Raw genomic sequence first — 24,133 nt, 5'->3', positions numbered from 1 at the left:
GCTGGAGGATACAGTCTGGCCTTCTCTCCTTTAGTGCCAGGACACTGGTGGTAGAGGATGCCTGCCTTCTAAGTGCAGGAGGTTGAGGGTTTGATGAATGTCGCAACTTCTGAATTGCTGATACATTGTGCATACTGGTAAAATTATTCTTTGAAAATTCTTAATAGCAGTAATGTTTTTATCTGTTTCTAATTTCTTCTGGCCCATAGGTTGGTGAGAGAGACTGCAGTTCATGTCTTTGATGTGGGTAGAATAAGACATTTGAAAGTTGTCTTTTAATCAACTTAGAAAAATACTTTTTAAGAAAATTACTTAAGAAGGAGAAAGGAATATAAAAGGAATTTAAAAGATCAGATTTATTGAACTTTATGGAAGCATTGTCAAGGGTAGTGTAAGCTATGCAGTATGTAGGATTTATATAAAATCACAGATAAGAAGTTCTTAATGTGAATTAGGTCAGAACTTAAGGGCTTTTGGCTTGAGGATGGTTGTAAAATATTTGTTACAAAAAATGAAGTGGATTAAAATTCTCAGAATAAACCAGAGAGCACAGAATAGGATTCGTATAGAATTTCGAGTCAGGAAGAAGTGGGACATTCCAAAGCTGATTTATAAAAGGGCTCCTTGGATCAGAACACCACACGGTGTCAGTTAAACGCTGCCTCTAAAATAACTTGAACTTGGAATTTCTCAAGCTGTTAGTGCGAAAAGAGTCACTGTGTGGAGGCATGTTTGTGTTGGATAGAAATATATCCTTAATGGAACTCCTCTTTCTGTATTCGAATTCAAATTGTATTCTGAAAACTCTTGACTTGCTCCAGAGTTAAGTTAAAATTATTGGGGGGGAGGGGTGGGTGGAAAGGGACACTTTTCTGTGAGTTTTCGGCCCACAGGGTTCAGCAGAGCGCATGAAGTGTAACAGGGAATTTAGAGACAGGCTGTTCCAAATTTGGCATGAAAATTGGCTGCCTCATCTAGAGGAAAACTTTTCTAAACAGTTGGTGGGTTCTAGCGATGACCTCTGACATTGCAAGGTCTAATCCTCACTTGGCATAATACTGTTCCCAGCGCAACAGATTTTATGTAATTTTAAGAGTTGATTATTGACCTCATGATGCCTATAAATATTGTTCATTTATGTTTTGTGTTATGACTTTTAAGGGAGTACAGAATTAAAACATTTTAAATGATTTTAAACATTGAAAATCTACACTTTTGCATTTTTTATTGTGGTAAAATATATATAATGTGTATGTGTGTGTAGTGTTTACCATTTTAACGATTTTTAAATGTACTCAGTGCTTATATTGGTTTTTAAATTAATGAATATTACTTGAAAGGAACATAAGGCAAATATGTGTGTTTTTCTAAGTACAGTGTGACTTAACCTTTCAGAAGCCAGGATTTGGGAAGAAAAGATGATAAAAAGAGAAAATGAACTCTCTGTTTAATCCCAGCATGAAGATTATATTTTTTAAAATATTAAAGTTTTGTGGTCAGGAGACGAAAATTACCTAAATCCCTTTTATCTAAAAAGTGAATCTCCTCCCTTGGCCCAACCCAATAATTTTATTAAGTTTCTTCTTACATTGAAAGAAAGCACTTTTCCCCTAAATGCAGTAGTGGAAACTGTTACTAGATTTTTGGTTCTTTCAATGTCGAAGGGAAAATATGTAAGCTAAAATCATGAGTACTTTCTTGTAACTGTCTAACTCTGTACAATACAGACATTCATAGATCCGTTCTCAAACTTATTTTTAAAAAGCCCTCTAAATATAAAGCTATAATGAGTGTAACTTTCTTAGCAATAGAAAAACAGGACACCAAATCCTTAATAATAATAAGTTTGGGTGTAATTTTGGGCTGGTGACCTCACCGTGCGGCACGGTTTACTAATTTTACATTTTGCCGGGAGAAGGCAAAACCTCTCGTAGCAGGCGAGGGAACTCTGCACACAGCCTGACTTGACTACATCAGCTATTTATGTTCAGGCAGACAGAGCTAAACCGGTACAAAGACTGTAGCTTCAAGAAAAACTCTTCAAGAACGAACTTTATATGCTTCTCAAACTGACAGGGGAGGTTGGAGGCTTGAGACCTGGAAGTTCTCTTTCAGCGTTCCTCCTTAGTCGTGTTACACTGAGACGGCCCAGGTCCCTCGTGGCTGGGGAGGCATAGAGAATGGGAAGGAGCCCTGGGACAGGCTGTACACCCTGCCCAGGCCCTCCTTCGAGGAGTAAACCGGATCGTTAACAGGGGAGGATGGATCAGCATTTCCATTTATTCCCCCCAAGTGAGAGTTTGTGTCACACAAATAACTAGTTTGGGTGGATCTCTTATTAAGTGGACATGGATCTGCTCCTCATCACACACAGGGGACACTGCCAGCCTTAATCCTGGTGTCTCTAATTTCAGGTAAATGAACACACTTCTGCAAAAGTGGGGAGCAGAGGTTGATGGCCCGTTTCTTGCCCTTTCCAGTCCAGGAGCACGTGTCTCACTTTCATGTTGTCACAGGTGCCCTGGGAGGCCCCCTCCAGGTGCCTGTCTGTATATCTGGAAGGGGTGCTGGGCAACCTGCGTGCAGATGGGTGCGGACAGGGCTCTGGTCCCGGAAATCCAAGGTCCCTCAGGGTGTCCCCTCGTTCTCCAAGTACAAGTCTGGATCAGGCTGTGGGTGGGCTGTCCATGCAGGACTGAGGGAGCGAGAAGTGACCAGGTGGTGGTCAGAAGCACTCAAACTGCCCCGCCTTGACTCCTACGTTGAATGGAGCTGCCTTGAGGGGCTGTGATGCATGTGGCTGCCCTATCCACGGAAATGCATTTGTCTGGTAACAGAAAAAATCAGGAATTGAATGTACTGACAGTTTGAACGTGTCTACAGATGCAGGAAATTACTAAACTTCTGCTTTGAAAACGAGGCTGCCTATGCGGATTGCCAAAGGCTTTTGAGGCTCAGACTGTATGTAAGTTGATGTGACATGTCATGTCTTTCTCAAGATCACGGTCAGCACTGGGACCAGAGCCTGGCTTCGTGTCCCCTGACCAGCATTTGCTTCTGAGCCGGTTGTCACCTGCAGCCGGTGGGGAAAATGGTCACCCCTGCTCCCGGTGCTCAGTGGGCGGAGGGGAGGCGGGCTGGCAGGAGATCTGGTGGGAGGCAGTTGTTCTCTGAGGCAGAGAAATGGGACCTCCAGCCCTGGGTTCATGCTCCTCGGGCCCTGGGCTCCAGGTGATGCTCCCCGAGACCCAAGGGTGCCTCTGATGGACTCTGCGTCCTGGACACCAAGGCCTCAGGTCAAGCCTCTGGGGAGCCCTGTCCTGGCCTCTCTTTTAGTCTCTCCTTTGGAAATCTCGTCCTCAGCCCCTGCCCCGTGGGCCCCATCCTCGTGTTGCTGCCGGCCCTTGGGCCCGGCGCTGCAGGTCCCCGGCCACGGGACATAGCTTTCTGTGTTCTTGGGAGCGTGACTGAGGTCACCCTCACGGTGAGGACTTCCGTTGCCTTGGCCTTCTCTGTCCACTTGTCCCTCCGGGTCCTCCTGCCCCCTGGGGCCTGCTTCCCGGCCAGGCCTGCCTCGCCAGCTCTGTTCCCCAGATGTGGGCTATGAACCTGGAAAGTCCCCTCTGCCTTCCAGGTCTGCCTCAACATCTCCTCCGCATCTGCTGGAGCCCTCCTCCGCCCATGTCCCCTAGAGCCGACCATGTGCCCAGGGCACCCCCCTGCCCTCCACAGGTTCAGACACCGGGGTCTGATTTGACCCACCGGGCAGGGCTCTCTTCCGGATCCTCCCCCCACGTCCCAGGGCCCAAGGGGTGAAGTGTGTGCGAAGAGAAGGGCCTGTGTGCGCATGTGGTCGTCATGGTGTGGGAGCCTAGATGGTCTGGGCTGCATGGGGTGACACGGGGGCACGGAGGCACAAATGCAGGAGGAGCCTGGGGGAAGCGTGTCCCCGAGTGACGTCATGGCCCCGAGTCGCATGGGGAGGCAGCCACACAGTCATGTGCTGTGCCTGTCTTCTGCTGGACCCCAACCCTGATTAATGTAATTAATATCCCACATCAAGAAACTGCGGGAGCTTGAATTAATATTTGCTCCCAAGGGACCTCAGCAATTTCCAGCAGTGCTCAAACGAGTCACTGGGGACCAGGAAAGTCAGAAGAGCAGTGGTTGGAAACCTGGGTGTTTTTAATCCAAAGAGCCTCTGTGTTCCTGCAGCTTGGATCGGGGTGCGGTGGGCACGGGAGCGTGGGCGGGACCGGGGTCTCTGTGGTCCTACCCGCGTGCTCCAGCATATCACATGCCTCTGGATTTAGAAGCTTCTCCCTGCCTGGTCCTCCCTTGGCCTTCTCCTTCCCGCCCCTGTTTCTCTTCTCCCTTTCATCTGCTGCGTTCTGCCGTCTTTATTTCCAAGGTGGCCTCTTAAATATCCGAGCGTGGAGCTCCTCCAGAGCAAGGCACTTGGCCTCCCTGCCCGGCTACCTCCATGCTGTGTGACCTCAGCCAGGTGCTGGCCCTCTCTGTGCCCCACTTGCCTTATTCATAAAGTGGCCAGGATGACCATAATTCCTTCGCAGGGGAGATGGGTTGATGGGTGGAATATGCTCATACCTGGCACCTGGAAAGCACTCAAAACATGTTAGCTGTTCTCTCCCGACAACTCAGTGACAGCTTCCCGGCGTGGGGGAGCAGGTGCCCCCAGGAAGATCTGGGAAAGAGGCGGCAAGGACCCTGGCTCTGCAGAGGCGGGTCCATCATGTGCTTGGCAGGACCACACCAGTGGTGCTCACATCCCCTTTGTTGGGAGGGACCTGTGTCTTCCAGCTAAGCCTGGAGATGAGAACATGTCACCTGAGCGAGTGAAGAAAGGGAAATTACCATGAGCTCCGATTTCCGGGGATCTCTGCCCGCCCTTGTCATTTATCAAAGAGTGTGTTTAATTTATGATGGAGAAGCTAGACTTCCACGCACTGCTTGTGGCTCATGCAGCAGAAATACTTCATTTTAGACTTTAAAAGATGTTTGCAAGAGCTGTTCTTGTAGCTCGCTGTAAGATATGTCCGGCAGGACTTTCTGGGGGGTGGAGCGGGTGGGATCACTAGTACACCTTGGTTGGAACTCCGCTCCAGTTCTCTGCTTGGTTAGCGCGGATGGCCAGGGCCGGGCAGCCTGGAGGTGCTGCCCCAAGATCCGCGGTCCAGGATGAGCCACTCGGGGTGCAGTGTTCCTGGTGGGGCTCGGGAAGCTGCACGGCAGGTCTTTGTTGGCCATGCGCTGACAGCTGGCATTGACGGACAGTCAAGATTTTGAAACCAAAGAAGATGTGTGAGTCGCTCAGTCGTGTCCGACTTTTTACGACCCCATGAACTGTAGTCTGCCAGCCGCCTCTGTCCATGGGATTTCCCAGGCAAGAATTCTGGAGTGGGTTGGCAGGGAATATTATTGACCCAGAAATCGAACCTGCGTCTCCCACATTTACTGTCTGAGCCACCAGGGAAGCCCATGAAACAAAAGGCCCTGCAGAGCGTGGTGTGAGCGGAGAGGTTGAGGACTCTCAGTTTTACTGTCTGGGAAAGCCTTGCGGGAAGGATATTTGCATATGAGTAGGATTTTTTTGCCCACATCTGTGCAGCTTGTTGCTCCTGGGACAGTATTTTTGGGCAGAGGGCTTTTGAGAGGCACAGCACTTTGCTTCTTTCTTGTTGAAAAGCAAGAGCAAACGTTTCTTAAAAAGGTAGTTACTTTAATACCGACTTCTGGTCATTTCAGACTCTGAGAGGCTGGGGGTGTCTTCCCCTGAGCACCAGCGTCACCTCCACCCTCTGGGAAAGTCAGATTTGGTTCCGCGAGCATTCCTTCCTGTTTAATCCGTTGGACTTCTCTTTTGCAGTTGCGGATTGAGGACAGGCTAATAAGACCCGGTGTTACTTTGACCTTGGCATGGGACCGCTCTTCCCAGCTTAACTGGAAATGTGTTCAAAGGAGTCTGACAGTAAATAGAAAAGTAACTGAGCACACACACCTCGTGGTGAAGCCCTGTGGTCACCTCTGTTGTTGTTAGGACCGAAGGATCAGAGGGTGAATTCCAGCACAACTCTGCAGGAATCTCTCCCTGAGAGATAGCTGGGTAAGCAGCTCTGCAGAGAGAGCGTGGTGCGAGCGGAGAGGTTGAGGACTCTCAGTTTTACTGTCTAGGAAAGCCTTGTGGGAAGGATCTTAGTTTGCATATGAGTAAGATTTTTTTTCTGCCCACATTTGTGCCGCTTGCTGCTCCTGGGACAGTATTTTTGGGCAGAGGGCTTTTAAGAGGCACAGACCTGCCCTCTCCCTGCTGGGAGGAGCCATCTCAGTGCCGAAAGCAATGATGTGATCAACTAGTTACAAACTCTGGGATGTCCCTATTTCCATCTTTGGTTTTATGGGTGGTCTTTAATGAGCAGGGCTGCACATCTTTCTCTGCACCCCGTGTGTAGCGGGGACACATGTGTGGACTCAGGCCTTTGTGGCTTTGGGGTTTTCCCCAGAACAGACATTCTAGACGATCAAGTACATTGTAGTTGCAGTTAAGGAGACTGTGGTGGTGACTCTTTTTCTTTCGCCAGTAATCGTGTAGGTTGTCCTGTGTGTAAAGTCATGAGATGGTTTGCTGTGAAGGAGACTCTGACTTTGAAGAACGGAAACTGCAGGGGATGTTGCTCGTCTGGGAGGATCGCAAGCAGCGCCTGGCGTGGCGATGGGCGTGCGTGTGACTGCATGGTTCCGTGTGGCCATGGCAGGCCCCCAACTGCCAGGGAAGCCTGGACAGCCCTGCCATGATGGAAATGCTCAGAAAAACATTTAGAAGCCCAAAGGAAAATACTAACTTTGATTTTAATCTGAAAGATATTATGATGCAAAATAAGGCAAAAAGGGCAAACTCGTATGTGGCTCAAAACAGTAAGGGATTTACTTGCAATATGGGAGACTGGGTTTGATCCCTGGGTCTGGAAGATCCCCTGGAGAAGGGAATAGCTACCCACTCCAGTATGCTTGCCTGGAAAATCCCATGGACAGAGGAGCCTGGTGGACCACAGTCCATGGGGTCTCAAAGAGTCAGACACAACTGAGCGACTAACACTATACAGTTTCTTTGTGGATTTGGGGAAATCACCGGGTTTTCAGTGTCAAAGGAGGAAGCAGCAGAAGCATTTCTTTAAGCAGTCGTCCGCCCCCGGGACTGAGGCCAGCATCCTGACTCGCAGGTACTGATGTCCGTGTGAGCCAGCCACTTGCCCAGGTGTGAGCGCCACCTGGTGGCCCGGCTGGCCCAGGTGGGCCCGCAGCAAACATCTCCAGGCTGCTGAGTCCCCAGACCTGGGATGTGGGCTCACGCCCGGCCTCTGACCTCTCTCCTGTGCAGTGGCCTTGGTTTCCACGTGCTTCCACCTTGTTGCTGTTGTTTAGTCTCTCAGTTGTGTCCGACTCTTTGCTTCGACCTTGAGTTTTACGTTGTTACCGAATCTTGGATTTGGGTTGGAAAGAAGAAGGGACCTGAGTTCTCTGAGAGCCTACGAGGTCCCAGGCACTGGCCCAAGGACCTTGTGGACACTTCTATTTTACATTTGTGAGACAAGATTCCCTGGTGGCTCAAAGAATCTGCCTGCAGTGCGGGATACCCACGTTTGATCCCTGAGTTGGGAAGATCTTCTGGAGAAAGGAATGGCTACCTACTCTAGTGTTCTTGCCTGGAAAAGAGGATCCTGGTGGGCTACAGTTCATGGGGTCACAGTCAGACAGGACTGAGTGACTAACACCAAAGATGAATTTCTCACAACTGCAGAAGCTGTGGGTGACAGATGACTCTCCTTTAAAGGCCACCGTTACACAGGGCTTCTCAAGAGCGTGGGTCCAGGCACGTGAGATGCTGACCCCTCTGACTGCCCCCCCGCCCCGCCCCAGGCCTCCTTCACTTGCCCGCACGTAGGATGGATGGTCCTGTTTTCCAGGGGTCGCTGTCCTGAGAGGTGGGGGAGCAGCCATGGTTCCCAGAGGAGTGTCCTGCAGCAGGGGCCTTGGTGGCGGTAACCAGTGTCCAGTTCTGTGTCAGAAACATCACTGAGGAGTCTGGTGGTGAAAGTCCGTTCTGCCCTCCTCGTGGCTTCCAGAAAGACAAGGAGCAAGGCAATGATACATGGTGAACGGAGGCAATCATGTACCATGGATTCTGCGGTGTGGGAATCACAGCTCTTGTTTTAATGCAACTTCTGTCCTGGGACGGGCCCCTTGTTCGGGGGAGCGGTGGTGCCCAGAAGGCCACTGAGGAACAGGTCAGTATCTGCGACCTGGCGCCAGGCGTCTGTTGGGCTCCGATGCTGGGACTCACCAGCTCGCATTGGGCTACTTGGGGATCGGAAGGGGCTGGAGCTCTGGGCTCATCATTGGGTTTGCTCACTTCTCTCGCCAACAAGTCCCTGGCGATGGTTCAGACTCGGATTTGGATCCCCGTCGGTGAAGCGGTACAGCTGCTGGTTACGGGCTCAGGAGGGTGGACGGGTTCCGCTGGACCGAGGCTGGTTTGGAGCGAGAGTGGAGGAAGCACCTGCCACTTGGGCAAGGAGGGGTGGGGAGACATAGCATCTTCCTCTGGGAGTGGGGAGCCCTGTGAAGGCATCTCAAGTTGAGGGGACCTGCTTGCTCCTTGAGCTGGACAGGAACTGTTAGTCACCCTCGCGCCCAGTCTGCTCGGGAGGTCAGGGCAGCTTCTGATCATTAGTTGTGTTTATCACGTAATGTGACAAGCTCATTTAGACGGTTGATTTGGGAACGCGTACTTTAGGGCGATTGCATTTTGTTTCGAATTGCGTGGGCAGGACACACAGGTCCAGCTGTTTTCTTTCCCAGGCCTGTGTAACTTTTCCTGGACCAGGGTGTCCATCACCTGGACGCAGCCCCTGACAGCCCAGCAGCCACCGGCCTGGCTTTGGATTGTCGGCCACCAGTGCCCACGTGGCCCTTCACCTGTTCTGGGCAGCTTACAGCACCTGGCTGAACAGAGGAAAACCCTGTCGAGAAAGGGCGTCTGGGGTCTGATGTGTAGTAGCGAGTGGAGGTGGGGAGTGAAGAGAGGTAGGGGCACCCCAGCACCCTTCAGTGTGGACCCGGTTCTGAGCCGGAACCAGACCGACGTGGTCGCTGATTAGGGATCTTGGCCTCTGGGTTTCTGGAAAATGTTTGCAGCACCTGCTCTGCCCCTTGCTGCCTCTCTGTTCACCGTAGGCCTGTCCTGAGCTCAGAAGCACAGCTCTTCCCAAATATTCAGGCTCGACTGCCAGTGGAGAGACTCCATTTCAAGTTCGATACCATTTCTCTCCAGGGACCAATGTGGTGGGGCTGGGAGCTCTGAAATTAAAAAAAAAAAAAAAAAAGGAAAAACTTGATTGTATTTTATATTTACTGTTTCCAAAAGCTGATGCTGGGTAAGATGCTTCAATTTAGGAAAAACACTTCCATCCTCATTTCTGCAAGTTCGTCTATGACCTTGTGCAGAATTTTCTTAACTTTAGTAGCTGAATCACACAATAACGTTATTGTGGGGGCTGAAAGTGGATTTTTGTTTGTTTATTCTTTTATCCTTGCAGGGAAAGTATAGACAGTCTTTTATCTGTAGAATTCAGAACTTGCAGCGAGGTGTCATTAACTGTGCTTGAAAGTATATTTTTAGACAGGAAGGAGGATACGTCCTACAGCCATGTGACATCATGTTCTTGTCAAGAATTGTGCTTTGTAAACATTCTCTGATAGATCACTCTCCTTAAGAGGCTGGAATATCCAGCTGCTTGGGTTAGTGATAAACCAGGTCATGTTACAGTAGTTGTTGGCAGTCGTGGATCTGAAAAACTTAAACTGGTTATGGTATATGTGCTTTATATAGGAAAGCATTTGGGGAAAGATTTGTCCTTTTGTTGGAGAAGGAAATGGCGACCCACTGCAGTATTCTTGCCTGGAGAATTCCATGGACAGAGGAGCCTAGTGGGCTACAACCTATGGGGTCGCAGAGTCGGGCACAGCTGGGCAACTATCACTCACTCACTTGTCCTTTTATAATTTTGACCCTCTTACAGTATCGATTGGTGTCGGTACAGTGGTAAACAGAATCTTAAATAACTTCTTGCATGAGATGCCTTTCTGCTGTCCTGCCAAAATGGACTCAATTCAGTGTACCCTTACAGAAAATGCTTGTAAGCTGTTGCTTAGAATTTAGTACAATTGCTTCTTGAAGTATTTATCTGCTGTGTGCTCCTCACAAGGCATTTCTGGGGCTGAGTTCTGTGCTCACAGAACTACCCCGGAAGGTAATGTTTAACAGGATGGTTTATGGCTTACTGCACGCAATTATCTCCCTCTGTATTCTTGGGCTCAATTCTTTCTTTTACTCGGTGGTGGGGACTTCCAGGTGCTTTCACAAAAGCACAGAAGAATGAGATAATATTTGAGAAGTATTAATGGCGATCTGTTTTCTTATACTGGGAGAGAAATGTTGCTTTTAAGTAAAAGGCTAGAAAGCAGGTCAGTGTGTGTGTGTTGGGGGCAGATATTGCCCTTTGCTGTTGATTTACATGAAATAGGATGCAGCTTATTTCTAGAAGCAAATTTCAGTTAAAATGTATTTATTATACAATGAGTTAATAGGTGTTTCAAAAAGGCGTGTCATTAGACCAGGAAGTGTTCCATAGTAAGAAAGTATAATGTGTCTGCCCAGGACGGTTTTGTTTTCACCACTGATTAATTTCTAAAAAAAAAAAAAACTAAAATTGGACACCAAATTGGTGGCAGTTTCTACACGTTTGAGGTTTGCCTGAGTAAAGACCTCTAAACAGGATTTTCCCTGCCGTTTGTCTAAGGCCTTCTGGTGATCCATGTTTGTTTTAAAAAAGAAACTGATGAGTCCTCATTTTCTCGGTATCCATGAGTTTCCAGTGTTTCTGAGTTAGTGGAAATGTTGCCTTTCATCGTCTCAGTGCAGGATGGAAAAAGAGTGAAAGTAAAAAACTTGTGCTTTTGTGGCTGCCGAACTGAATAGCGAGTGATTTTCCTGTATTTTTTTTTAATAAAGCCCTTGGGCGACGACAGATTTCGGGGAGCCGCCCAGCTTGGGGGAGATACAGTTCTGAGCTCCTGGAAGCCCGGCTCTTATTGGAAATGTTGACAAGATCATTAACTACTCAGCCGTGCGGGGCCCTCCAGGAAGCTGGGTTTACCGCCAGATCGCCAGCTCTTTGTGGTGGACTTGGGGCTCCAGCAGGACCCCTATCTGCAGGAGACTGCAGAGCAGCCTCTGGCTCCAGATACTTTTCTCCCCAACACCCCCCCTCCTTTTCCAGTTTTGTGAAGTTTCCTTTTTAAAGGATAAATAGATTGCTAAGGCCACTATTTAATATGAGACTTGGGAACTAGTAAATAAAAAGCTTTGCTGGATTCATTTTTGGAGAGTAGCAGAAAAAGCAAGGAAAAGGACCCCTGTTTCCTTTTGAGACTAAAAAAAAGAAAAATCCACCATCTTTATTTTCACGCGGATGCCTCGTTCTCAGGCTTAACTGTTTTGGGTTTTCCAGAATATGTTACTAATGGCCAGGAAAGAATATTCACAAGTCCTTCCTTGTTTATTCTGGGCCTTTTCTGAATGTAATCAATAATTATATTGTGTATTCATCTGCTTTTGTTGTTCCCCTGTAACGTCAGAGCTGACTGCGAGTTTTTGTATTTTAGTAAAAGGACATGTGGGCAGCTTATATGTTCACATTAATTTATATTTCCTTTAGCAAGGGTCTCGGAAGGCTGCCTTTTCTGTTAGGGGATGTTCTTGTCTCTGGAGGCAAAGATGGCATCTCTGTCTGCTCAACCAGTAATGTACTGGGTTTTTGACACATTGTGGTAAACAGCCTCATCAAAGATACCCTACTTGTGGAATGACGCTGAGGTCTTCTCTGCATTTCCGCGTGAATGGGTGGAAGATTCAGAGGCTATGGCCTGAGGTACAAGAATAGAAACGAGTCTTGTTTTTAAGTGACCGCAGAGTTTAGTAAATAAACCCTTATCATAGATGGTTACGTGTGGGGATTCGCGTTGGCACTCACATTGGTTTATTTAGGCCTGCCAAATAATCTAAAGGAAAGCTTTGTTTAGGAAGATGGACTTTTATCACCATTGTGTCTGTGGCCTGGTCAGGTCACCTCGTGTCCTGAACAAAGCATTTTTCAGGTTTACCTTTAAAACGAGTGCTTTTGGCAGAAAAGTCCGAGCACGTTGCTCTCTGGCTGCCGGGTGCAGGGGAGTGTCCCCCAGGCGCTGGGACGTCAGTGTCCTCCTCCGCTGGGGGAGGCCAGCGGGCTTCCCAATGAATGCCCCGATTCTCGGGGTCGCAGCCTCCGCTTCGCCTTGTGCGAGTGGAGCTCGCTCATAATAGATCATTGACCGGCCTGAGCCAGGCGGCCCGAGGCCCTCGCGCCGGGCGGTGAATGCGCCGCTTCACGGGCGGCCCGGACCAGGGCTGGGGGCGATAAGCCGGGATTGTTCATCGGGCTCAGACCTGCGCGTGGGGAGAGGGCCCTCGTCGTCGTGACGGAGCCCTCCGCGGTGGCTCAGAGAAGGGCCTTCTGTCTCCGCGGTAGAGGAGCCCGTGCAGGGTGTCAATGGTGCATGTTCACTCCCGGCTCGAATGCCCCAGGCTCGCTGGGAAGGCCCCCGCCTTGTCCGCTGGAGGGCAGGTGGGCGTCTCTGAGACCCACGGGCCCAGCCCCAGGAGAGGGTGCCCACTGTCGCCCCGGAGGCCGCTCTGGGAGTTGTGTGACCTGCCTTCCGGAGCCAGAATACCGTCAGTATCCTGAGCGGCCTGCCTGTCTGCCCCGAGCTGTCTCCTTCGTGAGGGCATCTTACTCTCAGCACCGACTCCTCAGTTTCCACTTGATCCACCAGCGCCTCCCCAGTGGCCCCCCCGCCGTGAGCCCAGCCCTGTCCTTCCGCCTCCCGGAAGCCCCCCACCCCCAAGGTGACCCCCGGAGAGGAAGGGAGGGGAGACCACAGGGCGCCTGCAGCCCAGCTGGTTCTTAGCGTCACAACGTGGTTAACCCGGACTGAAGGGACTTGGTTTGCAGCAGCTGGAGCCGCAGCTTTGCCTCTGTCCACATAGCAGCCCAGACCCAGGACAGGAAGTGCCCTTCTTCCTGCAGCTCCAGGTCTGGAGTCTGGTTTGAGTCCCTTGAAAGAAACGCTCATCTTTTCCCCACCCCCACCCCCAAACTTGAAACTTTTTATTTCGCATGGGGTTATAGCCTATTCGAAGCTTCCAAGATGGCGCTAGTGGTAAATAACCTGCTTGGCAGTGTAGGAGACTTAAGATTTGAGTTCGATCCCTGGGTCGGGAAGATCCCCTGGAGGAGGGCATGGCAACCCACTCCAGTATTCTTGCCTGGAGAATCCACATGGTCATAGGAACCTGGTGGGCTACAGTCCATAAGACTGCAGAGAGTCAAACACAACAAGCGATTTAGCATGTATGCGTGGGTAGCCAATTAACAACCTTGTGGTAGTTTCAAGTGAACAGTGAAGGGACTCAGCCGCACATATACATGTACCCATTCTCCCCCAAACCCCCTTCCCACCCAGGCTGGCACATAACATAGAACAGAGTTCCGTGTTGCATGGGTCTCTGATTCTTTTCTCAGGATGGGACCTGGATAGAACAGATTTTGATGGTTTTGGGAGAAATGAATACAAAGCTTTGTGTTGGTGAACTTCACAGAGCAGAAAATGGCGACATTTCCTGTTGAGTCAGGGCTGAGCTTACTGTGTGAGAATATAGGACATTCTGCCTTCTCCCCTGACAGCGCTGCACTGAACCGGTCAGAAGGTGACTGTTTAGGGAAGAGAAACCTCAGCCGCCTTGCCAGATTTTTGCCCTGGGACGTGATGGGAGGGTCTTCCTGAGCGCCCACATCCTCGTGCCTGACTTTGCCCTGTTGGCACAGAGGCTGCACCCCACGGAAGTTTGGGGGCGTCCCTTGAGCATCAGCAAGCAGCCTCCTAAAGTAAATGCTGCCTTCACTTGGAAAGTTTCATATTATTCACATGATTTTTTTTCCTTTGAGTTTTGAATACTAGAATTTAACAAAAGGTAATTTTCCCAAAGTGCATTGCTTAGAGACCCCTGCGCTTCCTGGGGGCCTGGAGAGGGAGAGGGGAGACAGGTGAGGGGGAGGGCCCACCCGCTCCACCCAGCTGCCCCAGAGCAACTCTGTTTCCCATTGTGTTACTTAACCAGAGTTGCAAGGAGTTATTATTTTTTTTAACTTCTTTTGTGAAAACTATCCAAAATCCCATAAAAATGGACAGAGTAAGGGAAGAGCATCTATACACCCACCATCCAGCCCAAGCACTTGTTAATGGTTTGACGTATTTGCCTGCTCCTCTCTTTTGTAACCCACCTCCAAAATATTTGATTATACACCCCGCAAAGCTAGAAATGTTCTCCTGTATTACTGACCTAACAGAACAGTAATTCTCAAATATAGTCTAATATCCCATACTGTATGGGGCCTGGATGGAGCCAGAGCAGGTTGGATCCTGTGCACTGTGGACAATTATAGCTGTTGGGGGAACACTGTGTAATTGTATTTAATGACCTCTGCAACAAACCCTCCAGGGTCCAGTGAAGACACAGGGGTTACTGTTTAGCCATTTCCATCCTAGCTTCCTAAACTTTCATTTCCCCCTTTTGAACCAAACAGTGTCACTGTCAGGGACTCAGTATCTTTGCGTGCTGCACTGCCATTTCATTAATTTATTTAATGATTATTAATAACAACACCTACTATATGTTGACCATGTATTATGTGCTAAACATTGCACCTTGCCTGCATTTATCCTCACAAAAATAATGCAGTTCACATCACTATCATTTACACTTAAAAAAATGAAAAAATGGACCAGGGACTTAAAAGACTGAGACACTTGCTCCCGGTCACACGGCTGATCCCAGGGAGTGGCAGAACTGGGTTTGGATCTTGGGTAGCCCAACCTCAGAGCTCATGGTCTAGACTACCTGTTATGGTGCTGTGATGCCCGCTGCCTGCTTATCTCCGCTCTGGCATCAGGAGTCAGTGGTACTTGGCGAACTGGCCTTCTCACTGTAGGATGCCTAACCCACGAGTGACCCGTTAAAGAAGCTGTTACAGAACCATGTCCAGACAGGCACTGGAATTGGTCCAGGGCTGGCGAGGGGGGGAGAAGCAACGTGGGTCTGACCTGGTCATAGGGCCAAAAGGGGTCAGGATGGTGCGGAGAGACCACACCTGAGAAAGTGGGCAGTGCGTAGGACCCGCACGCCTGAGGGCTCAGAGGCGGGAGTGAGCAGGTGTGCAGCGGGGTGTGGGGCAGGCACTATCACTGGCTGAGAGCCCAGGGACCCCAGCGATGGGGGTTCAGGCCTTTAGGAGCCCACTGGGGGGAGTCTGGGCCTCATTTTCCTGGTGTGAAAAGCCTGCAATGAGCTGAAGTCTGAGAGAGGCCCCCAGCTGGGAGGCCCACGTGGGTGTGAGAGGAAGGCAGGCGTGTGGGTTTAGGTGTGAAACAGAGGTCCAGCCCACAGGATGTTGGGGTCACTCCTGGCTGGGGGCGAGGGGCGAGGGGCTCGTTCTGAAGGCCCGTTGAGCCCACAGCCCCCTGCTCCCAGGCTGCCCGGGCTTCCTGGGCAGGTCGTCGCTGCCCTCCCTGCCCCGTGGCTGCCGTGTGGCTCCGTGTTCCTTTCCGATATCTGGGACCTGCAAAGGCAAGCCTGTTGCTTGGTTACCCGTGCGCGTAGGTCCCCAACGTGGCCTGGCACCCAGTCGGCCGTCAGGGACTGTGATGAAACCCTCGCTAAGTTGCCCGACGACCGCGCAGTGGGGATTCCACCGGCGGAGCGGTTCCTGGACGGGGGTGGGACGCAGACCGTGGTCGTGTGTTGGTTCTTACAGGTCTGACAGCTTGGTGGTCACAGGGAGTTTCCTCCTGGTGTGTGTCCTGGGTCCCTGCCTGCAGGGCTTGTTCAGAAAGGCCTTGCTGTCGGCAGGGGAGTGGGGGGGGCTCGCTAGGTCCCGGAGCCTGTTCTCAGGGTCGCCGGGGGCCCTGCAGGAAGTGACTTCTCCGCGTGGTGTCTGGTCCAAGACTCAGTTCCCAGGGTCCTCACTTACAGGAGTGATTTATTCGCTGAAACATTTACCCACAGATTAAACGTATCCCAGCTCCAGTGTCAGCAGTCTTGAGAAAGTCCACGTATTTCATTTGTGCTGTGCAGGTGTGAGAAGAGAGTCTCTCTAAGGCGTGGCAGTGCCTCACATATATTCATTCTGACCTGCTGCTTTGCTGTTTGTGCCTTCACAGGATCGTTTCTTAAAGTTTAGCGACGTGTTTTATTTCCAAGATGTTGATATTTTTGCCCTCTTTTAAAACCCTCCCCCATCCCCATGATATGCATTTTTAAGTTATGAATACAGAGTTATATTTTCTTTAACAAATATTTTACTTTTTATTATTGTAGTTATCAAATAATATTGTTATTGTTGTTTTGTCCCTAAGTCGTGTCCAACTCTTTTACGATCCCATGAACTGTAGCCCGCCAGCCCCTCTATCCCTGGGATTTCCCCCCTAGAATACTGGATTGGGTTGCCAGTTCCTCCTCTAGGGGATCTTCCTGACCCAGAGATTGAACCCTAGTCTCCTGCATGGCAGGTGGATTCTTTACCACTGAGTCACTTGGGAAGCCCATAAAATAATATAGGTGTATATAAATACAAATACTTATATAAATATAAAATTGCCTAACCTTTTCAAAAAGAAACTTACGTAAGGCATTTTTAAAAAGTAGCTTCAAACTATTTGTTACATTCCTTTGAGAAACACACACACACACACACATACACACATAAACGGAATGATGCACTGGAAATCTATTTTAAAACCCTAATCAGCAAGCCATTTTCATGCCTAAACAATTAAATTACAGGCTTGTCTGGCAAGTTCCCAGGCAAGTTCCCAATTACAGCCTTGGAAAAACTTTGTAACACAACAACAAAAGTGGTTCTTTATGGGCCAAATGTGACTCCGATGGGGCTGTGCTTCATGTGTGTATGTACATGGGTCGTGTATCAGCTAAAACACACGTAACATGCATGTTCTCTGCCCTCTTCCTAATGTTTGTGTTGTTAGAAGTATGGAAGGTCTGAGTAAAAAGCTCACATTTAGTGACGCGCTTTATAAGGCTAGTTATCTTAGGTTAAAGTGTTTTAGGAAAAGTTGAAGCACCAAGTCGCACATGGCGTGCGTTTGCCTGAGAGAGTGTAATAGCGGCTGTTTAGTACCTGGATGTATTTGCTGAAAACTTCTCTCAAAGGGCAGTGTTTGGAGGAGGACCGCTCACCACCAGAGCAGGGTTTGAGAAACCATCTGAGACCCTCAGGCTCACGGAGGCTGGGGATGGCTCAGTCGCTCAGTGGTGTCTGACTCTTTGTGATCCCATAGACTACAGCCTGCCAGGCTCCTCTGTCCATGGGATTCTCCAGGCAAGAATACTGGAGTGGGGTGCCATTTCCTCCTCCAGGGGATCTTCCCGATGCAGGGATCAAACCTGAGTCTCTTACATCTCCTGCATCGGCAGGCAGATTCTTTACCACTAGTGCCACCTGGGAAGCCCAGTGCTATGGAATATGGGGCCAATAAGGTCCTCCTGAATCTTCTAACTGGGGCTGCCGCCCATGTGCATTTTTACATTGGAAGTCCTGACAACACCATTCTTTTCTTTTGTGGAAAAGAAGTGATGACCCGTCTTAAGCAGCGATTTTTGCTTGCAGCTAAAAACGATCGTGCAGATTATTGATTGGGCCACTGACTAAGGAAAGCCAGTTGTGGGAAATTCCATTTTGACTCTTTCTTTAAACGTTTGCAAGAAACTTTGTGAGTCAACCGTGGGCTTCAGGAAGGGGGTCACTTAGTGGTGGAGCCAGTTTTGTAAACGTTATGATTTCCTTAACGATAATGGTGTTCTGAGCTTAAGTGGTCATTACCCTTATGGTGTTTTTCCATTTTCTCCCTCCAAATATTTTTAAGTTCTTTAAAAAGACATCCCAGGTCATTCTCAGAGGGACAGCAGGGCTTAGTGTTGAATGATGGGGGTGGGCAGAGAAGTGGAAAACAAAAGAGAAAGAAGAGCTTACTGTGCTGGTTCACGGGCACCATGGACGCCCTGCCTAAGACTTTTCCTGTAAATTGCAGGACCCTGCTGCCTTTCGCATGAAGCTTTTAAGCTAGTTTTTCAGGAAGCCCAGATAAGAAATGAAAAGTATATTCTCTAGCATTGGGTTTCTAGAGTGGAAGCATCTAGTCTTTGGCTGGGAGGTTGGGGGTGTTGGGGAATCAGAAACTAAACATCAAGGCTGTAATAAGGAAACAAAATGTGGATTTCTCTGGCAGCAAAGGTGGCAGCATTATGCCCCCCCCCCCCCCATGGAAAGGAGGACAGTCCAGCCGCATCCTTGGGATCCAGGTGAGCCTGGATGCTGGCTGGGACCACCTGAGCCGCCTCTCCTGCCTCTGCTAGAATGGATGGGGCTGCGCTTACAGTCGGTCCTCTTTGCTCTGTGGCCAGCTGGGAGGCTCCTGGTAGTAGAAGCGAGGCCCCAGTGGGCAGGTGTCTCACTGTCTGTGACTGTTGGCTTGGCCTGTGCCCGGGGGTCTGAGTGGCCCTCAGAAGCTGTGCTTTGCAGGGGGTTTCCTCATGTCCTTTCCCGATTCTCAGCACCTGACAGGTGAGGGCATGCCCAGATGGGAAGGACATCTCCTGAAATTCACGCCCTGGAAACAGGAGTCAGCTCTAGGGTGAGTTCTGCCCACACCTGAACAGCAAGGTTGGGGTCTGTGTGCAGAATCCCGAGAGCAGCCTCTTGGCTCTGAGAGCATTTCACTTTCTGTGGCCCCAATCTGCAGGGAGGAGCAGAGAGGGAAGGAACACTGGCTACAGAAGGAGTGTTTGGAGATTGGAACAATTCTTACCCCTTGAAATTTTCATTTAATTTCCAGGTGCATTCATAGGTTGCCTTTTACGATCCCTAATCAGCTGAGTTTTTCTTGTTCCATGAGTCTTGTCTTTGTGCCTGGGTTTCAGATGTTTAGTTCTCAGGAATTGGAGGTTCTGATATTTAACATCCTTTATGGACCAACTTGGGGCTTCCCAGGTGGTGCTAGTGGTAAAAAACTTGCCTGCCAATGCAGAAGATGTAAGAGACATGGGCTCCATCCTTGGGTGGGGAAGATCCCCTGGAGGAGGGCATAGCAACCCACTGCAGTATCCTTGTCTGGAGAGTTGCATGGACAGAGGAGCCTGGCAGGGTACAGTCCAGGGAGTCGCAAAGAGTCCGACACTACTGAAGCGGCTTAGCACCCACGCACGCACGCAGGGACGGATATCTATGACGATAAATGACTTTAGCACGCAGTCAACTACAATGATTTATTTTAACGATTTAGCACACAGTTATTACCAGTCATTGATTGTTTAGTGACTGATCTTTTAAAGGAAACAGCTGTTCGTTGGTCGGTTTAAACTTGGCTGGATGCTTCTTTTCTTTAAATAGGCCAGGAATGGGATTCAGAACGAGCAGTGTGTAGACGTTATATATCCGCGGACGTTATGGGGCCGCTGTTCCTGCGGGGAAGCCTGGTTCCTAAGGCCTTTGTGTCTTTTCTGTTCCAGGTGCTCGCCGCCAGCGCCATGCTCTCCAGGTAGGACACGCCCGCCTGCGGGGCAGGCGCACCTCTGCAGCGGGGCAGCGGGAAGCATCTTCTCGCCTGAACATGGAGAGATAAGGCGCCCTCCGGCAGGCAGGCCCGCGTGACCAGGAGCTGTGCCCGCCGCGGCCGTCGAGATGGAGCACTCCGAGGCGGAGCTGAGAGGGGGCCGCAGCCCGTCCAGGGCCAGCCGGAGCCCTGAGGCGGACGGGGACAGGGCGCTGAGCCACAGCTGCTGTATCTGCGGCAAGACCTTCCCCTTCCAGAGCTCGCTGTCCCAGCACATGCGCAAGCACACGGGCGAGAAGCCCTACAAGTGCCCCTACTGCGACCACCGCGCCGCGCAGAAGGGCAACCTCAAGATCCACATCCGCGGGCACCGCGCGGGCACGCTAACCCAGGGCCGCGAGCCTGAGGCGGCTGAGACGCGCGTGTCTGAGGGGCTCGGCGGTTGCACCAGCCCCACCAAGAGCACGTCGGCCTGCAACCGCATCCTGAATGGCGCCACGCAGGCGGACACCGGCAAGATTCTGCTGCGCAGCACGCGGAAGGAGGCAGAGGGCGTGGCGGCGGGGCAGTGCGCTTTCTGCAAGAGCAGGTTCGAGCGCAAGAAGGACCTCGCGCAGCACGTGCAGCAGGCGCACAAGCCCTTCACGTGCCGCCTGTGCAGCTACGCCACCCTGCGTGAGGAGGCCCTGCTCAGCCACGTGGAGAAGGATCACATCGCGGCGCAGGGACCGCGCGGAGACGCCTTCGCCGAGAACGGCAAGCCGGAGCTGCCGCCTGGCGAGTTCCCCTGCGAGGTGTGCGGCCAGGCCTTCAGCCAGACCTGGTTCTTGAAGGCGCACATGAAGAAGCACAGGGGCTCCTTCGACCACGGCTGCCACATCTGCGGCCGGAGATTCAAGGAGCCGTGGTTCCTGAAAAACCACATGAAGGCACACGGCCCGAAGGCGGGGAGCAAAAACAGGCCCCGGAGCGAGCTGGAGCCCGTGGCCACCATCAACGACGTGGTGCAGGAAGAGGTGATTGTGGCCGGCCTGAGCCTCTATGAAGTCTGCACCAAGTGTGGGAACCTGTTTACGAACCTGGACAGCTTGAACGCGCACAACGCCATCCACCGCCGGGTGGAGGCCGGCCAACCACGGGCCGCCGTCGGGGAGGGCTCAGCGCCCGGCCCCGCCGATTCCCAGCAGCTCTTCCTTCAGTGCCTGAACCTGCGCCCGGCGGCCGGCACGCCCGCCCGCGGGCAGACCGGGCGGCGCGTGGCCGAGCTGGACCCGGTCAACAGCTACCAGGCCTGGCAGCTGGCCACCCGGGGCAAGGTGGCTGAGCCGGCCGAGTACCTCAAGTACGCGGCGTGGGACGAGGCGCTGGCCGGGGACGTGGCCTTCGACAAAGAGCGACGCGAGTTCATCCTGGTGAGCCAGGAGAAGCGCAAGCGCGAGCCTGAGCCGGGTGCACAGGGCCCCCCGCGCAAGAGGGCAGGCGCACCCGGGGACCCCGTGCCTGGGCCCCCGGATCCCCGGCCCGCCGCACGCCCCAGCCGCCGCGCCGCCGTCCCTGCCGGCCACGGCAAGTCGTCCGAGTGCTTCGAGTGCGGCAAGATCTTCCGCACGTACCACCAGATGGTGCTGCACTCGCGAGTGCACCGCCGCGCGCGCCGCGACCGGGAGCGCGACGGCCCCGGGGACCGTGCACCGCGTGCCCGCTGCGGCTCTCTCAGCGAGGGCGACTCGGCCTCGCAGCCCAGCAGCCCTGGGTCGGGCTGCGCCGCCGCCGACTCCCCGGGCTCGGGCCTCGCTGATGAGGCTGCCGATGAGAGCGGAGAGGAGGCCCCGGCTCATCCCACAGCAGGTGAGTGCGTGCGCCCGGGTGGCCCAGGTCCCAGTAGCCCTGCGTCCGGGTTTCCCTTGCCCGGGTATCTCACGTCCAGGTGGTTTGGGCTCAGGTAGCCCTGTAGCTGGGTCGCCCTATACCCAAGTGGCCCGCGTCCAGGAAACCTTTGCCCGGGTTCTCATGCTCAGGTGATCCAGGCTCACTCAGGTTATCTTGGACGCGGATGGCCCTGTGCCTAGGTACCGTTGAGCTGGGGAATTCCAGATCCAGCAGACTGCTGCTGCAGGGCGCAGGCATCATTAATGCCCAGGCAGTTAAGGTCAGGTAGCCTTGCCCCCAGGTGGCCCAACATCCTTGGTGCTCAGATAGCCTCATCCTTCGGTGGCCCTACCCCCAGGTAACTCTGTGCTTGCTACCTTTTCCCAGGTATTCCAGGCTCGGGTAGTCCTGACTCAGGTGCCCCTGCACTCAGAGAGTCTGTACCCAATGTGTACTTGGAGCGTGGGCTGGTGGGTCCAGACCCAGGCCCCTGGCAGCTCCACTTGAGGCTCCTGTTTGCTGACTACCTATAGTGTTTGCATAAATCAACCCTGGCTGTTGAGGTCATGGTCTCTTTGGAGCATCAGATATTTCTGAGTGAAGACCGGGTGATGGAGCCCCTCCGAGGTGGGCCCTTCTCTTCGCACCATCAGCTGGGGCACACACGCTTTCCTCTGCTTCTCTCCTTGCACCAGACAGCTGAGTGAAAGAGGACCTTCATATTGTGTGCAGTTATAATTAATCTCCTCGGATTCCAGTAACCCTGTGGGTTTAGAGATGGCTAATTGGAACCAGATTACTTTCCAAGTTGCAGCTATGTAAATATTTAAAGATGCTTGGCCAACTTTATTCCCACCATGTTTCTATTTTTTAATAAATTTTATACATTTTGGTATTTTCTTCATTAATTTTTGTCTTGGGTCATTCCTTTAAATGGAGGTGATGTTTTAGTTACAAGCTTGTAACTTTCTCCCCATAGCCAGGAATGTTTTCCTTTCTCCCTGAAAATTGGTTTGACTGGATGTTACTTTTAGGGAAAGATTGGCGATGATGGAAATCCCAGTGCTTCAGCTTGGTGTTTTGTATTCTGTAGTGAGGAAAACCGCCCCTGTGCACCTCTTTAAAACAACACATGAGTGTATGTCATTTTCCCCGTACTGAAAATGAAGCTAGTTCTCTTGAACAGAGTTTAATTATTACAGGTCTGGACAATGTATTGTGTGAGCGTCTGGTACACTCAAGTATACGCAGAATCAGTAGAAGTGTAGTAAAAAGTTTCTCTGATCCTGCAGGGCAGTCTATACTGAATCTGCACACGTGTACATGTCCATAAATGAAAAATAGCACATTATGCATCAGCTCGTATTTTGCATTTCATTTCTTAGTCATTCACCCGTGGGAGGAAGCAAGATAATATCCCTTTCTCTGAAACTGTACTTTGCATTCTGGGAGATCGTCTGGATTCTAACAGCAGTTGATCATGTATGACCTGGGGAACCCAATTGTGACCCCGGGTGGCATGTTTGAGGACTAATTTTTGTTTTTCCTTTTTAAAAATGTTGACAACTTTAGATTTTACTGGTCACATACCAGTAACACTGTGTCTACTTTTTGGAGCACATTTGGATAAAATGCTAAGCTGGTAATAATTTTTTGTAACTTTGAAGACAAATATTTTTAATATTTGGAAAAGCTGTCCTTCACCTCATCTATTATGATAGATGTGAGATGCCCAGTAATAAGCAAATTCAGCAGTGCCTTTAAAGTCAAGATGTGGGAAAGATCAAATTATATTCACTGTAAGTTGAAATTTACTCTGTTTTTTTCCCTCAGGTTCATTAAATTTTAGAGGTTATCATTTACTTCTTAATGAGATTATATGTGTTTTCTCTATATGTAATCTACTTTTTGAGAAATTTGGTGCCTCTGATGCTTCCATAGCAAGATTATATATAGTAGTGAATTTTGCAAGTTGACAACAGAATATTATAGCTTGTTGAGGGACTAGAAAATTTTATGTTATGACAATGGTGTAAAATGTTGAATATTGTAGGTCGCACAGGTCATTTTTTGTAGCCCCAAAGGACAGTATCTTTCCTCCTAAAGATACCAATTTTATATCATAGCAGGCCTTTAATATTCTTCTTGTTCAGTTGCTCAGTCGTGTCTGACTTTGCAGCCTCATGGACTGCAGCACACCAGGCTTCCCTGTCCTTCACTATTTCTTAGGTCAGTGATGCCATCGCACCATCTCATCCTCTGTCACCCTCTTTTACTCCTGCCCTCAATCTTTCCCAGCATCAGATAGCTTTTGCCAGTGAGTTAGTTCTTCACATCAGGTGGCCCAAGTATTGGAGTTTGAGCTTCAGCATCATTCCTTCCAATGAATATTCAGGGTTGATTTCCTTTAGGATTGATCTCCTTGCTGTCCAAGGGACTCTAAAGTGTCTTCTCCAGCACCATG

At 50.7% G+C, this 24,133-nt stretch overlaps 1 protein-coding gene across 7 annotated transcripts in view; it reads left to right on the top strand.

The window, feature by feature from the left end:
• Positions 1 to 24,133, top strand: part of ZNF516 (zinc finger protein 516) — a 101,155-nt gene that overhangs the window by 25,010 nt on the left and 52,012 nt on the right. For 6 of the 7 annotated variants that reach the window (XM_044934789.2, XM_044934788.2, XM_025273611.3 and 3 more), the window contains exon 2: positions 19,757 to 21,648. In XM_044934789.2, the coding sequence (XP_044790724.1) occupies positions 19,929 to 21,648 (1,720 nt within the window). In that variant the 5' untranslated portion in view covers positions 19,757 to 19,928. Of the gene's footprint in view, positions 1 to 17,613; positions 18,883 to 19,756; positions 21,649 to 24,133 lie in introns of those variants that run through there. The other variant, XM_025273616.3, reaches the window with a different exon arrangement.

Source organism: Bubalus bubalis, chromosome 22 (genome assembly GCF_019923935.1).
Source record: "Bubalus bubalis isolate 160015118507 breed Murrah chromosome 22, NDDB_SH_1, whole genome shotgun sequence".
Classification (NCBI taxonomy): Eukaryota; Metazoa; Chordata; class Mammalia; order Artiodactyla; family Bovidae; genus Bubalus; species Bubalus bubalis.
Note: the sequence above shows the minus strand (reverse complement) of the source record. Positions and strands in the feature narration are given on the sequence as shown.